Source organism: Cololabis saira, chromosome 11 (genome assembly GCF_033807715.1).
Source record: "Cololabis saira isolate AMF1-May2022 chromosome 11, fColSai1.1, whole genome shotgun sequence".
Taxonomy (NCBI): domain Eukaryota; kingdom Metazoa; phylum Chordata; class Actinopteri; order Beloniformes; family Belonidae; genus Cololabis; species Cololabis saira.
The window spans coordinates 7,153,746-7,169,926 of NC_084597.1; the positions used below are offsets into that span (position 1 = coordinate 7,153,746).

General features: G+C 47.3%; 1 protein-coding gene across 1 annotated transcript in view; it reads left to right on the forward strand.

The window, feature by feature from the left end:
- The window catches only part of nop14 (NOP14 nucleolar protein homolog (yeast)), a 67,115-nt gene extending 51,404 nt beyond the window's left edge, over positions 1–15,711 (forward strand). The window contains 5 exon segments of the mRNA XM_061733578.1: positions 12,702–12,711; positions 13,012–13,845; positions 14,504–14,738; positions 14,821–15,197; positions 15,316–15,711. Of these exon segments, the coding sequence (XP_061589562.1) occupies positions 12,702–12,711; positions 13,012–13,845; positions 14,504–14,738; positions 14,821–15,197; positions 15,316–15,711 (1,852 nt within the window).
- The last annotated feature ends 470 nt before the right edge of the window (positions 15,712–16,181 follow it).

Below are 16,181 nucleotides of genomic sequence, written 5' to 3' on the forward strand. Positions count from 1 at the left end.
CCACCGAGGGGAGAAGTAGGAGGGAGGCAACCCACCGCCTGCGAGGCCCCCCCCCCACCCGGCGGCGGCCGAGGGGGCCCGCGGGCGGGGCCCCCACGGCGCGGAAAGAAGCAGCCAGGGATCCCGCGGCGGCGGACCGCGACCCAGGCAATCCCCGGCCACCCGGTCCGGGCCGGACACGCGGCCAGGAGGCCCTCACCCTTCAGGCCAACGACCCCCACCCGGCAGGGGGCCAGCCTGCCCGGAGAGACAGAGCCGCCCCGGCCGCCGACGCGGGCAGGCGCACCCGTCCCCCACGAAAGTGGCCCTCCAAGACCAGAGGGGCGCTCCGCCGTAGAGGCAGCGGGGGGGACCGGAGACGGGCCCGGAGAGAGGGAACCCCCCAACAAGGCGACACCCGCGCAGGCCCGACAACGGAGGGCCCCAGACCCAGGCATCCCATTCATTCATCCATTCACCTATTCGATACCTATACTAATAATAATATAATATACTATACATAATAATAATAATAATACTAATAATAATACTAATAATAATAATAATAATAACCATCTTTGTATAAAATAATATTGATAAATTATTAAGTTTTTGATGTCCTGCCAATGGAGGCTCAAATCCTCCATGGCAGGACCCTTCCATACCGCATTCCCACCGACACAGACATACAATCACGCACCGTTTCCCCCTCCCCGGGGGGATCCAGCACCGCCAGAAGGCACCCCAGGCTGCACGGCGGGCCCCGCCAGGCCCGGGTAACCCGACCCACCCGTCCCAGGCCCAGGCCGGTGAGGGAACGCGGGTGATGTGGGACCCCCTCCCACCCCTTGTGTTGAGTGCATGTGATTAATGCCATAAAAACAGGGAGGAGGGAGGGCCAAGTATCGATTGACACAGACCCCCCCCCCTCCCGAACTACATGTCCTTGTCAAATGTATTTATTAAGTGTTGAATGTGCAGTGTCTATTTTGCTGTTAAAACCGTGAGGCGGGGAGTGCCAGGCCCCGCGGGACAGTGCCCCCCACGACCCGGACCCCCCGCCTTTCGCCTATGTGTGTATGAATCGTGTAGGGGGGGCAAGAGGGGGAGCGGAGGCCGAAGCCAGGAAGCAGGACCAGCAAAGCCGGCCCTGATAAGACACCCGCGTCCCCCCACCGGCCGTCCAGTAGACGGGGGCCGGCCCCCCGAGCCAGGCAAGGGCCCCACCGTACCCCCAAGGGCGCCCCCGGCGCCGCCGGAGCCCCCAGACGGAGGGGGAAACGGTCCAACATCCTCCCATTCATACTGACAACATAAGACATAGATACCTGGGAATGGTGCCACCCCGCCGTCGCGCCCGCCCGTGCACCCCCCGGTCAGGGGAGGCCCGCTCCCCGGACCCGGCCCCACCCCCCCCCGAGGCCACCCCGGCGGACACCCCAAGGGTCCCGGAGTCCCCACATCCGCAGGGGCACTTGGCCCCCGCCCAGCGACGGAGGACCAAGGCAGCAATGCCCCCCCAGCGCAGACAGCCACCCCCCACCCAGGCAGGGCCGGGCCCTCCGGGTGGGACCCCCACGCCCACGGCCCCGCCCCCCCCGGGAGGCCCGGAGACGCCCCAGCCACAGCCCCCCGCCCGAGCCCTCCCCAGCCACCCCCCCCCACCGCCATGAGGTAACCCCCCCCACAGGCCCCCAAGGCCCCCACCGGCCAGGGACAGGGCCCCGCGGCCCCCCCCACCGCCCCCCAGGGGCCACCCGAGGCCCGCGCCCCAGACCCCCCAAGCCGACCCCCAACCCCAAGGGCTACGAGATCACCACCCCCCCGCCCCCACTAGGTAACGAAGCCAATAAACGGGGACCACAGAGAGTGCAATTCAGCCGAATGTTGTTCAGTGGAGGCAGACATTATCTCACTACTAATATGATCTGATAAAAGATTCCTAAAATGGTTGATACATAAACTGGATTTTTGTTTCCAATTTACTAGAATGGTTTTCTTTGCGATACATAAGGCAGTGAGAACCCGGTGTGTCCAATTAGGATCTATTTGAGTGTCTCCCAGGTGACCTAATATACATACCGTGGGGCACACTGGGATTCTGTGGTTGATCCATGTGGATAAATCCTCACAAATCTCCTTCCAGAACCTCTGTACCGGTGTACAGAACCATAAAGCATGCATATAATTATCTGGGGTGTTCTCTGTGCACTGTGAACAGATATTAGAGGTGACAAAGCCCATCTGGAACATCCTTTGTCCAGTATAATGTATTCTATGAAGAACTTTGTACTGTATAAGTTGTAGGTTTGGGTTTTTAGTCATAGTAAACGTATTTAAGCATATTTGTGACCAAGAAAACTGGTCGGTATTAAGAGAGAGATCCGCCTCCCACTTAGAGATCGGGAGAGAGACTGAATCGTCCAGTTTAGACACTAACCTGTAGAGTTTTGATAACAACTTTAAAGTGCTTAGATTCAATAAATCTATTATCTTAGCGGGAAGTTTAAAATCTAATTGGCTAATTTTGTATGTTTTATTTATTATTGCCTTAAGTTGTTGATACTCTAAAAATTTATTCCTGCTAACTCCGTATTGAACAATAAGTGTATTGAAAGGTACAAACTGTCCTCCTACAATTACGTGCTGTAAGTACCGTATTCCTTGATCTCTCCATTGAACGAAGTTAACCATCTTTTTATCCTTTTTCACGATGTCTGGGTTGTTCCATATGGGTGTACGGTCACATGGAAAAAGTGAAATTTTAGCTATTTTAAGAAATTCCCACCAAGCTGATAAAGTTGTGCTAATATTAATGCTTTTGAAACATTGATGACGTTTGATACTTTGACTAATAAATGGTAACTCTGAGATTTCTAGTTCATTACAAAACACTTGCTCTGAGTCCAGCCATTGACTATCTAAAGGATGATCTTTTGACCATTTTACAATATACTGTAACTTACTGGCTATGAAGTAATACTGAAAATTAGGTAATTCTAAACCTCCATATTCTTTGGATTTTTGCAATGTCTTTAAACTAATACGTGGAGTTTTATTTTTCCACAGAAATTTTGATACATATGAGTCCAACGATTTAAACCAGGAAAGAGGGGGTTTGCATGGTATCATTGAGAAAAAATAATTTACTTTTGGTAAAACCATCATTTTAATGGTGGCTATTCTACCCATGAGCGAAATGGGGAGAGAGCTCCATCTGGAAAGATCATCTTCTATTTTCTTTATAAGCTGAACATGATTTAATTTTATTAACTCTGACAGCCTAGGGGAGATGTTTATGCCTAAATATCTAATGTTCCCTGATTGTAATTGAGTATTGGTTATATTCCTAAAATTGCAGTTAACACACAAAACAGTGGATTTAGACCAATTAATAGAATAATCAGACAGAGATGAAAATCCCTCTATAAGTGCAATTGTCTGTGATAGTGAAGATCGTGAGTTCTGGAGGAAGAGGAGTACGTCATCCGCATAAAGACTTATTTTGTGCTCTAATATTTTACATTGTATACCTTTAATATTTTGATTTTGTCTAATAGCTGCTGCTAAAGGTTCAATAAATATTGCAAATAATGAGGGAGAGAGAGGGCAACCCTGTCTAGTGCCTCTTTGCAAGGTAAAACTTGTAGAGATTTGATCATTTGTCCTTACACGTGCCTTGGGAGAGCTGTATAATATTTTTATCCAGTCAATGAAAGATTCGCCAAATCCAAATTTATGCAAAGTTGCCAATAGAAACTTCCAATTTACCTTATCAAATGCTTTTTCCGCGTCTAAGGATATAATAGTAGTCTCCTGTTTATTGATACTCGAATAGTCTATAATATTTAATAATCTGCGAATATTAGTAGACGAATGTCTACCTTTAATGAAGCCTGTTTGATCCGGATGTATAATAGAAGGGGTGACTCTTTTCAGACGTTCAGTAATGGCCTTGCTAATTATTTTAAGGTCTACATTTATCAATGAAATTGGGCGGTAGCTCGATGGGAGCAAGGGATCCTTGTCCGGTTTTAATAAAAGACTAATATTAGCAGAGTTCATATTTAAGGGTAAGCTTTTATTCTCCCTAGCATTTAGAATCATTTTATAAAATGTTGGTGCTAATATACTCCAGAATTCCTTGTAAAATTCAGCTGGGAAACCATCTGGGCCCGGAGCTTTATTATTGGGCATATGTTGAAGAGCTTCATGGAGTTCTCCTATTGAGAGCGGTGAGTCTAAATTCGTAACCTGTTCCTGATGTAACTTCGGCAGATTAATGTCTCCAAGAAACTCATTAATGGATTGATCAGATGGTTCAATTTGTGACGAGTATAATTTATAGTAAAAGTCTCTAAAGACTGAATTTATTACACAGGGATCATGTGTAACTCCCCCTGACTGGTCCTTAATGGATTTTAACGAGTTCTGAGAGACAACCGGCTCATCTTTGTTTTTCACTTTAACATCATTTGTTCACATCTTTCACCAAGTGGTAGGGATGGGCGGTATGGACTAAAAAATGTATCACGATAATTTCTGGCATTTATCCTGATAACGATAAAAATGACGATAAAAAAAAATACCAATTCAACTCCACCTTTGTAACTATAAATCTATCAAAAACGTCATCTTCTCCCCTTCCTTCCTTCCTTCCTTCCTTCCTTCCTTCCTTCCTTCCTTCCTTCCTTCCTTCCTTCCTTCCTTCCTTCCTTCCTTCCTTCCTTCCTTCCTTCCTTCCTCTTTTCTCCCTTCCTTCCTCATTTCCTTGTTTTATCCCTTCCTTCCTTCTTTCCTTCCTTCCTTCCTTCCTCTTTTCTCCCTTCCTTCCTCCTTTCCTTGTTTTCTCCCTTCCTTCCTCATTTCCTTGTTTTATCCCTTCCTTCCTCTTTTCTTCCTTCCTTCCTTCCTTCCTTCCTTCCTTCCTTCCTTCCTTCCTTCCTTCCTTCCTTCCTTCCTTCCTTCCTTCCTTCCTTCCTTCCTTCCTTCCTTCCTTCCTCTTTTCTTCCTTCCTTCCTTCCTTCCTTCCTTCCTTCCTTCCTCCTGCTCTCTCCCTCCTTCCTTCCTTCCTAACTTCCTTCCTCTTTTCTCCCTTCCTTCCTCCTTTCCTTGTTTTCTCCCTTCCTTCCTCCTTTCCTTGTTTTCTCCCTTCCTTCCTCATTTCCTTGTTTTATCCCTTCCTTCCTCTTTTCTTCCTTCCTTCCTTCCTCCTGCTCTCTCCTTCCTTCCTTCCTCTTTTCTCCCTTCCTTCCTCCTTTCCTTGTTTTATCCCTTCCTTCTCCCCTTCCTTCCTCTTTTCTTCCTTCCTTCCTTCCTTCCTTCCTTCCTTCCTTCCTTCCTTCCTTCCTTCCTTCCTTCCTTCCTTCCTTCCTTCCTTCCTTCCTTCCTTCCTTCCTTCATTCCTTCATTCCTTCCTCCTGCTCTCTCCTTCATTCCTTCCTTCCTTCCTTCTCCCCTTCCTTCCTCTTTTCTTCCTTCCTTCCTTCCTTCCTTCCTTCCTTCCTTCCTTCCTTCCTTCCTTCCTTCATTCCTTCCTCCTGCTCTCTCCTTCATTCCTTCATTCCTTCCTTCTTTCCTTCCTTCCTTCCTTCCTTCCTTCCTTCCTTCCTTCCTTCCTTCCTTCCTTCCTCCTGCTCTCTCCTTCCTTCCTTCCTCTTTCTCCCTTCCTTCCTCCTTTCCTTGTTTTCTCCCTTCCTTCCTCCTTTCCTTGTTTTCTCCCTTCCTTCCTCCTTTCCTTGTTTTCTCCTTTCCTTCCTCCTTTCCTTGTTTTCTCCCTTCCTTCCTTCCTTCCTTCCTTCCTCCTGCTCTCTCCTTCCTTCCTTCCTTCCTTCCTTCCTTCCTTCCTTCCTTCCTTCCTTCCTTCCTTCCTTTCCTTCCTTCCTTCCTTCCTTCCTCTTTCTCCCTTCCTTCCTCCTTTCCTTGTTTTCTCCCTTCCTTCCTCCTTTCCTTGTTTTCTCCCTTCCTTCTCCCCTTCCTTCCTCTTTTTTTCCTTCCTTCCTTCCTTCCTTCCTTCCCTCCTTCCTTCCTTCCTCTTTCTCCCTTCCTTCCTTCCCTCCTTCCTTCCTTCCTCTTTTCTTCCTTCCTTCCTTCCTTCCTCTTTTCTCCCTTCCTTCCTCCTTTCCTTGTTTTCTCCCTTCCTTCCTCCTTTCCTTGTTTTATCCCTTCCTTCCTCCTTTCCTTGTTTTCTCCCTTCCTTGTCCCCTTCCTTCCTCTTTTCTACCTTCCTTCCTTCCTCCTTCCTTCCTTCCTTCCTTCCTTCCTTCCTTCCTTCCTTCCTTCCTTCCTTCCTCCTGCTCTCTCCTTCCTTCTTTCCTCCTTTCCTTGTTTTCTCCCTTCCTTGTCCCCTTCCTTCCTCTTTCCTTCCTTCCTTCCTTCCTTCCTTCCTTCCTTCCTTCCTTCCTTCCTTCCTTCCTTCCTTCCTTCCTTCCTTCACGTACGTTGTGCATGGATTTAACACAGAACCATAAATCAGCTTTACAGAAAATCATCATTAACAGGAATTTATCGTTTTTACCGCGAGATGACAAATTCTTATTGTGGGGAATTTTTTTGACGGTTTATCGTGAACGGTAAAATATCACCCATTCCTACCAAATGGCCCGTGCAGATTTGCAGGGTGCTGTGACATCACAGACTGAGCAGAGAAGAAGCATCCAGTCTCCTCATCTCAACCTCAGGTTCAACCCCCGGATCGTCCATAAATGAGCAAACAGCCCATGATGCTAACTTGATTGTTTTACGTTCATTCTGCAGCATTAATAAACTCTGAATCTGTCCATCTGTCTGTATTTCAGATGAAACAACACGTGACACAAGGACTGCTGGAGCTCCGCCCGAGTTGCCAGATCCACTACAGCCCGATGTTGCCAGATCTGAACCGCTGGGCGGCTCAGTCGAGCAGCTGGCTGCACTGCCTGAGCTACCACCATAAATACAATGGATGAAGCATCAGTCATCTGAACCACAGGTTTTTGAAGAGCTGTTTTGAAGCCCCTTTTCCCTCATGTTACCCAAGAAGTTGACAGATACACACCCGCCACCCAAAGTTAGCTTTGGCTACCAGCTCCTTGTGTTGTAGACGCTTCGCTCTCTTGCTCCCCCACTTAGTTTTTCTTCTCTCCACTGCAATCTTTTCTTTTCTGCAAAACAATTTCTGGAAAGCAGAACCTGGATACCTTACCACCGGGAGCTTCATTTATGATAGTTACCGAAGACTACCGCTTTTATTTTAAACCGTATTAGTACTCTGTGGGCCTGATTTACTAAAGGTTTGCGTGCGTAAAAACGTGTGCAAACTTGACATCACCCGCAAACCAAAGTGCAAGCTGATCTACTAACAGCGTGCAAAGAGGACTGCGCCTCTCAAATGAGCAAAATAGCACACGCTGTTCATTTAGTACTTTTGCCCTGATGAATAATCAATATGGGGCGTACCCGCCAGAAAGCGCTAAATACTGGGAGGGGAAAATGCAAATAGGTTCATTTACCACACGCAATGAGATTTACCAAGCCTGAAAGTTATTGCGGGGATTGTGATTGCGTCTGTATTTAATACGTTGGAAAGGAAGGTGCTAATCTGCCCAGCATTACGCACCGATGGCTGCTGTTATTGTGGCAAGGAGGCGACATCGCCAAAATCAAAGAATACGCAGAGAGAGTCTTTATTCTGCTGCATGCTATTTTAAAAATGGTTGCACAAGTTTTATTAAAGGCCACTTTTTCTTTAGTTCTTCGCCTTATATCTTGCCACCTTCTTTTAACCTCATCTGCCGTTCTTTTTGTCTTACCAACTGCATTTATTCTATCGCAGATTTTCTCCCATATTGCGTTTCTTTTGGTAATGTTTAAATTTCTTTGCTGTAGTTCATGAATGTGTTTATTTGCCTCTTCCACTAATATCTCTAACTCCAACCCGTCAAATTTCATTTTGCGCTTGCCACTATCCTGCTTTCCATCCAAACTCTCCATGGCGCAAACCGTAAGACACGCAACACCTCATTTAAATACTGCGGTTTGCACCTGTTATCAATTGCGCAAGCATTCTTAGTTGATCACCCGCAAAACACACAACAACAGCACGTGCAAACTTTTTCAGTGCAGACGCAATTTAGTACTCTTTATTTAGGATCTTAGTAAATCAGGCCCTGTGAACGGAGCTTATCAGCAGCACAAGCCTGCGCTATCGTGACAAGTCCTCCCTGGAACTCACTACAAATCGCCTCCCACAGGTCTGAGAAGATGGTTATCCGGCAGAACCGAGCACCAGCTGACTTTGGACGACATCGAGTGGCCTGCACTACCATCGCACAGGAGTTACTTTTCAACCCCAGTACCCAGTAAGAGAAGGAAGGCTACAATAAAGGCTAAGAGCAAATCGCCCCAAGACACAGGGATTCTACTGGAGAACAGATTTACTCCACTCTCTCAAAATCCTGACTCCCTGAGAGAAGGCTCATCTTCCAGCTCCAGAGACAGGTATGATGCTAAATCCCCAACAGGAGACACCTAACCCTCACCCCCCCAGAGCCCACCCAGCTTTCTCTCTCCAGGCAGTCAGGACTCCCCACTTCTGGAATTCACTGACAGGATGGAGAACCTTGTAAATATTGGAATCCAGCTAACACCATGCCAAAATCCTTTAATTAACCCCCCACATCACCCAACCCCTCCCAAACCACCACCGGAAACAGCAGCTAACCAAAAGTCACCGCCCCCCCCCACCTACCGTATCAGTGATGTCTGATATGGGCCGGATCCAGACTGTGATGTCAATATTAACATTGTTCTGTCCCAGGAAAGGTCTGGGCCCCATTTCTCTATCCCTGTGATAATAGGTAACAGAAAACGTATCAAACTGGTGAGAAATGAAAAAAGTTCAATTAAATCTGCCAATCTGTTGAGTATAGCGTGTCATCCTCAAAACTCACCAGTGCCTCCTGTTAAGGATTTGCATTTAGCTCTTTTAAATATCAGGTCTCTGGTTGGAAAATCTTTCTTAATCAATGATTTTATTAACGAGCACAACCTTGATTTTATGTTTTTAACTGAAACTTGGTTAAGTCAGGATAATAGTGCAGCAGTTCTTATTGAGTCAACGCCGCAGAATTTTAGTTTCTTTAGTGAAGAAAGAACACATAAGAGAGGAGGCGGAGTTGCCACTCTGTTCAAGGACAGCTTCCAATGCAAGAAAATGTCTTATGGTCAATTTGATTCCTTTGAATATGTTGCCATTCAGTTAAAATCCCCCTGTCGAGCAATCTTAGTGACCATCTACAGACCCCCCAAATATGATGCGAGGTTTTTTGATGAGTTTGCCAAACTACTGTCAATTATGTGCATGGATTTTGATTGTGTTGTTTTAGTGGGTGATTTTAACATTCATGTTGATAATTCCAAAGATGGGTGTGCTAAGGAACTTTTAAATATTCTGGATAATTTTGGGCTTTCCCAGCATGTCAAAGATTCAATGCATAACAGAGGACATGTTTTAGATTTAATTATTTCCAAAGGTCTTAATATCTCAGAGGTTGTGGTGAACGATGTTGCTCGGTCTGATCACTACTGTGTATTGTTTAAAATGACCACTGTTGCCAATCCTATGAAAGGTGAAGCAGAGATAATCAGAAAGCGTTTTATAAATGATAACACCTGTGCATTATTCACCCAGGGTTTTACACCATTACCAACCCTTCCCTCAGTTCTAGTTGATGACCTTGTTAACAGTTTCAGTTCCAATATTATGAATGTTATTGATTCTATCGCCCCAATTAAGACCAAAGTTCTGCTCGGGAGGAAAAAGTCACCCTGCAGAAACGCCACACTGTTTAAAGCACAGAAAAGGATATGTAGACAAGCAGAACGCAGGTTGCGCAAAAACAAACTCCAGGTATATTACAACATTTATAAACAGAGTCTTCGCAACTATAACTAGAAACTGAAGAATGCAAGGCAATCGTATTTTTCAGAGATTATCGATAGAAACAGTAATAATGCTTGCACATTGTTTTCTGTGGTAGAAAGACTGACAAACCCCACAGATTCAATCCCCCCTGAACTGCTGTCTGAAAAGACATGCAATGACTTTGCTGCCTTTTTCACAAACAAAATATTACAGATAAGACAAGCAATGTGCAGCTCCAGCTCAGGAATGATAACACTTTTGCCTTCCCATCCTCTATTCAATCTGGGACTTCAGCCTCTTAGATTATACAACCCTAACGGAAACAGTTTCAAAATTAAAGTCCACAACATGCTGTCTTGATATTCTGCCTTCAAACTTTTTAAAACAGTTTTTAACTGCATAGCTCCGGATGTATTGCAGATAATAAATACTTCTCTTCAAACAGGCCAGTTTCCCCAGGCGTTGAAAACTGCAGTAATAAAACCTCTTCTAAAAAAATAAAATCTGGATGCTACAACACTTAGTAACTATAGGCCAATATCAAATCTGCCATTTTTGGGGAAAATCATTGAAAAGGTAGTTTTCCAGCAAATTCATGCTTTTATGATGCAAAACAATCTTTTTAACGCATTTCAGTCTGGATTTCGGCCACACCACAGCACTGAGACTGTACTCATCAAAGTCTTAAATGATATTCATCTGAATAATGTTGCATGCAAATCCTCTGTTCTGGCATTACTGGATCTCAGTTGATCATAACATGCTACTCAGCAGATTGGAAAAGTGGGTGGGACTTACCGGCACTGTGCTTCAATGGTTCAAATCTTACTTGCAAGATAGGGCCTTTTTTGTGTAAATTGGAAACCATGAGTCTAAGAGAACCAAGATCACATGTGGGGTTCCTCAAGGGTCCATTCTCGGACCGCTTCTATTCAACATCTATATGCTACCCCTAGCTCAGATTATGGAACATCACAACATTTCCTACCATACTTATGCCGATGACACACAGCTCTATATTTCAGTGTCACCACATGACAGTCCCCTACTCTCATTGAGTAACTGTATTCATCAAATCAATGAGTGGATGTGCCAGAATTTTCTCCAGCTAAATGCAGAAAAGACAGAGGTGATCATTTTTGGCCCTAAAAATGAAAGGGAAAAGATCAGCGCTCACCTTGGCTCCATGTCATTGACAGCTACAAATCAAGCCAGAAATCTTGGTGTAATTATTGACTCAGACCTGAACTTCAACAGCCATCTAAAGTTTATCACTAAATCTGCCTATTACCACCTAAAAAACATTGCTAGAATTAAGGGGATTCTGTCTAAACACGACATGGAAAAACTTATTTATGCATTCATTTTCAGTAGGTTGGATTATTGCAATGGCATCTTTACAGGCCTTAACAAGAAATCTATCAGGCAGCTGCAGCTGATCCAGAACGCTGCCGCCAGAGTCCTTACAAACACCAGGAAACTGGACCATATTACACCGGTCATGAAATCATTACACTGGCTTCCAGTGAGTCAAAGGATAGAGTTTAACATCTTACTGCTGGTCTACAAAGACCTGAATGGTCTTGGACCAAAATACATGCTGGATCTGTCAGTTCCCTATGAAGCTCCCAGACCCCTGAGGTTCATCTGGACCTGGTTTGTTGTGGTTCCCAAGAACCAGAACCAAGCAAGGTGAGGCAGCGTTCAGTTATTCTGCTCGTCACCGGTGGAACAAACTTCCTGTAGACCTGAGGTCTGCTGCAACTGTCAGCTCCTTTAAATCAGGGCTAAAAACATTACTGTTTACTGAAGCGTACTCTTAAATTAAATACTTACCTGCTGTACTCTACTGCCCTTATTTTTAACAACTTGTGCTTTTTATTATTTTACCTTTTTTCTTATCATTTTATTTCATTTATTTGGTATTTAAGCGTACTCTTAAATGAAATACTTTCTGAAAAACGCGAATGAGATGTGTACCTGTGGTACTCTACTGCCCTTAGTTTTCAGCAACTTGTGCTTTTTATTATTTTACCTTCTTTTCTAATACTTTTATTTCATTTTATTTGTTATTTACTGTCTAAATATGTCTTGCCGCTTTTAATGTTGGTGTAAAGCACTTTGAATTACCTTGTGTTGAATTGAGCTATATAAATCAAGGCCTAAACCATGGGGTCAACATTGGGGGGGACCAAATTTCTCTCTTATAAATATATACATTTCTCTCATATACATATATATACATACACACACACACACACACACACACACACACCGTTTTTACATTTTCATAACACTTAACAAAGATTATAATCAACAACTTTAATATAGTCGATGTAACATTCATATTACATTTTGTTTTTTTCCACTTTTAAATATGTTCGAAAGTAATGAAAAACAGAGAGAGGGTTTGACATACCCACAGCAGTCGAGCAATCAATTCTGCTAGATGGGGTGGTGTGTCAACATGGTATTGTACGGCAACACCATCTGGACAAACCACGCATAACTGCAATCCTTCAACCGGTAGTAACTATATCAAAAATGTCTTATGTTTAGCTTGATAATGATTCTGTTTCATTCCCTCCTGACTGCCAGTGGCAGTAAACAGAGTGGATATGTCTCCTCGCGCTCCGCGCAGGTTGAGATTTGATAACAACAAAGTCACGTGGGTGACGTGTAGGCTACCTGTGCGTCTATAAATATCGCCCGGTAGCCTACATCCGGCCTCTTTTATCTTCTTGCCGTTAACCTGACGTACTTCGCAGGTTAATCGCGTTAAACCGTGTTTCGGATCTATATTTTTTTCTGTTTGCAGGTTCGGGGAGGTAAGCTCAACTCTGGGTTGGTGGTGTTTGAAAGCCTGCCTGTGACTCTTGGTCGGAGCGCACGTTGTTGCCCTCTAAGGCTGTGGTTGTCAAGCCATCTTGTCTCTCCTTTGTCTATCTGGAGGATTCGAGCGCCCGTGTCTTGGGCTGGCTCGCTCACCAGCCAAATAATCCCCCCAAATAATCCTCGAGGCACTCTATGAGGGCCTCGGGCCGGCGGTGGGCAGGTTTTCACATCAGCACCTGGCCTATTGGGCAGCCCATTCTCCAGATGTGTGGATTTTGAAAACACTGTCCCAGGGCTACAGGTTGCAGTTCCGCCGCTGGCCTCCACCACCCTCCGGGGTCAGGGAAACCTCAGTCAGAGACCCCGGGAGGGCCCTGTGTTTGTCTCAAGAGATAGCCAAACTCTTTGACAAAAAAGCCATCACAAGAGTTCACCCACGCACACAGAGCAGTGGGTTTTACTCAACATACTTCCTCATTCCGAAGAAAGACACTTCTCTTCGGCCTGTACTGGACCTTCGGGGTCTGAACCAGTACCAGTGGTTCAACTCCATAGACCTCAAGGATGCCTACTTTCACGTTCCAATACACCCAGACCACAGACAGTTTCTCCATTTTGCCTTTCAAGGCCACGCCTACCAGTTCGCCGTCCTGCCTTTCGGCCTGTCCCAGGCTCCTCGCATCTTCACCAGATGCATGAGGGGCGGCCTTGGCATCGCTATGCCTGTCGAGGGTGAAGATTATCCCATATCTGGACGACTGGCTTATATGCGCCCCCTCATTCCAGGAGATGGAGCTGACGACATCCAGGGTCTTTGCACATATCGAGGCTCTGGGCATGTTGGTGAATTGGGAGAAGAGCTTGTTGCGTCCTACACAGCGGACCACCTTCATCGGCCTGTCCCTCGATTCTTTATCGATGCAGGCACGCCTTACTGCAGAGCGGGCGGAGCGGATTCAAGGCCTGCTACGGTCTTTCCGCCTCTGGATGAGGTTGCCCGTCCACACATGGCTCCGACTGCTGGGGATGCTGTCGGCGGCCTCGGCTGTGACACCTCTGGGGCTGTTGCACCTGCGCCCCCTGCAGATGTGGTTCAACAGCCTCCAGATGGACCCTCGCCTTCACAGGTGGGTCAAGGTCAAAGTTACACGCCAGTGCCTTATTCATCTCCACCGGTGGCGGGACAGCACCTTTCTTTTGCACAGTGTTCCTCTCGGCTCGGCCCCATCGAGGCGAGAGGTGGTGACAACAGATGCCTCACCTCAGGGTTGGGGTGCGGTATGGCAGAAGAGGTCAGTCCAGGGGGTTTGGGGCCCTCTGTGGCGGGGGAGGCACATCAATATCCTAGAACTCCGGACTGTCTACTTGGCGCTGAGGCACTTCTTGCCCTTTCTCAGGGGCAAGCATATCCTCGTCTGGACAGACAATACTTCGACAGTGTTTCATGTCAACCACCAGGGGGGAACCAGGTCGCTGGACTCCTTGCCTCCTTGAGGGCAATGCACCTCCCTGGCAGAGTCAACATGGTGGCGGATTCCCTCTCACGCCGGCAGCTGCCCCGGGGGACTGGCGGTTGCACCCCCAGGTGGTGCGGATGATTTGGGATCGATACAGGGAAGCCTGTGTGGATCTGTTCGCCTCGGAGTGTACGACTCATTGTCCACTGTGGTTCTCTTTGGCGGAGACCAGTGCCCCGCTCGGGATGGACGCTCTCGCCAACACTTGGCCGAGAGGCCTCCTTTATGCGTTCCCTCTGATTCCCCTGGTGATGCCCACGCTTCACAGGGTGAGATTATCAGGTCACAGGGTCCTCCTGGTGGCGCCCAAGTGGCCCTCGAGGATTTGGTTCTCCACGCTCCTCAGCCTGTTGGACGGGGAGCCTTGGCAGCTCCCAGTACGGTCGGACCTCCTGTCCCAGCTGGACTGGGAGGTGTTGCATCCCTCTCCGAGCCTCCTTCAACTCTGGGCCTGGCCGTTGAGGGGGGAGGGTCATTCTTGACAGACCTTGAGCCCTCAGTTTGTGAGACCTTGCAGAATGGTAGAGCTCCTTCCACAAGAAGGGTGTATTCGCATTGTTGGGCCGCTTTCTCCTCCTGGTGCAGGGACCTGGGGTTTTGACCCGGTCTCCTGCCCATTGCAAGTTGTACTGCGCTACCTGCAGTATTTGTTTGATGCTTGCCGGGCGGCCTCGACCTTGAAGGTGCACGTAGCGGTTATTTCTGTCCACCATGGCCACATCGATGGTAGGCCAGTCGGTGCGCATTACTGGGTGGCACAGTTTCTGTGGGGTGCCAGGAGACTGCGCCCCCCCAGATTGCAGCGGGCAGCGGCATGGGACCTGCCGCTGGTCCTGCAGGCCTTGGGTGTAGCGCCCTTTGAGCCTATGGCAGGGGGGTCCTTGGGAACCACGTCATGGAAGACCGCCTTTCTGCTGGCTATTACGTCGGTCAAGCGTGTGAGTGAGCTCCACGCCCTTTCGGTCAGTCCTACGTGCCTTCGGTGGAAGGCGGACAGCTCAGGAGTGACCCTGTGGCCAAATGTCGATTTCCTGCCAAAGGTGTTACCCCCTGACCGCATACCATCCATCCCCGTTTTAGTCCCGGCTGGAGGAGCGGGCTAATTTGCTGTGCCCAGTTCGGGCGTTGTGGCTGTACCTTCAGGCGACACAGAGCTTTCGACGCTCTGAGCAGTTGTTTGTGTGCTACAGGGGGGCGCACAAGGGCCGTGCCCTGTCGAAGCAACGGCTTTCCCACTGGATTGTTGACACAATCAAACAGGCTTATGACGTGGCAGGTAGACCTGCCCCTTCAGGCGTTGTCTGTCATTCCACCACTTCCTGGGCGGCGATGAAAGGGGTAGCATTGTCGGAGATCTTTGCAGCGGCATCCTGGACGGGGCCTTGCACCTTCTCCAGGTTCTATCGCCTTAACGCGGCCTCTGGGCCCACGCTGGCATTGGCCGTTCTGCCTTTGGCTTCTGCGGCTGACCACTAGGTGGGTGTTGTTCCTCGTGACAGTGCTGGTATGAGTAATCCATTTACCACTGGCAGTCAGGAGGGAATGAAACAGAAAGGAAGTTACGGATGTAACTATGGTTCTGTCAATTCCTGGATGACTGCCAGTCACACCGGTCACTCCGAACTTCCTGCAAGAAGATTCTGGGAGGCCAGATGTAGGCTACCGGGCAATATTTATAGACGCACAGGTAGCCTACACGTCACTCACGTGACTTTGTTGTTATTAAATCTCGACCTGCGCGGAGCGCGAGGAGACATATCCACTCTGTTTACTGCCACTGGCAGTCATCCAGGAATTCACAGAACCATAGTTACATCCGTAACTTCCGTGATATTACTTTTTTGCTATTGATTATTTCGGACAGTAGGATGTGTATGTGGTTGCCTGACGTTTTTCTTTTTTCTTTTTTTTTTTTAAATCAGATAGCTATATATTGGGGGGGACAT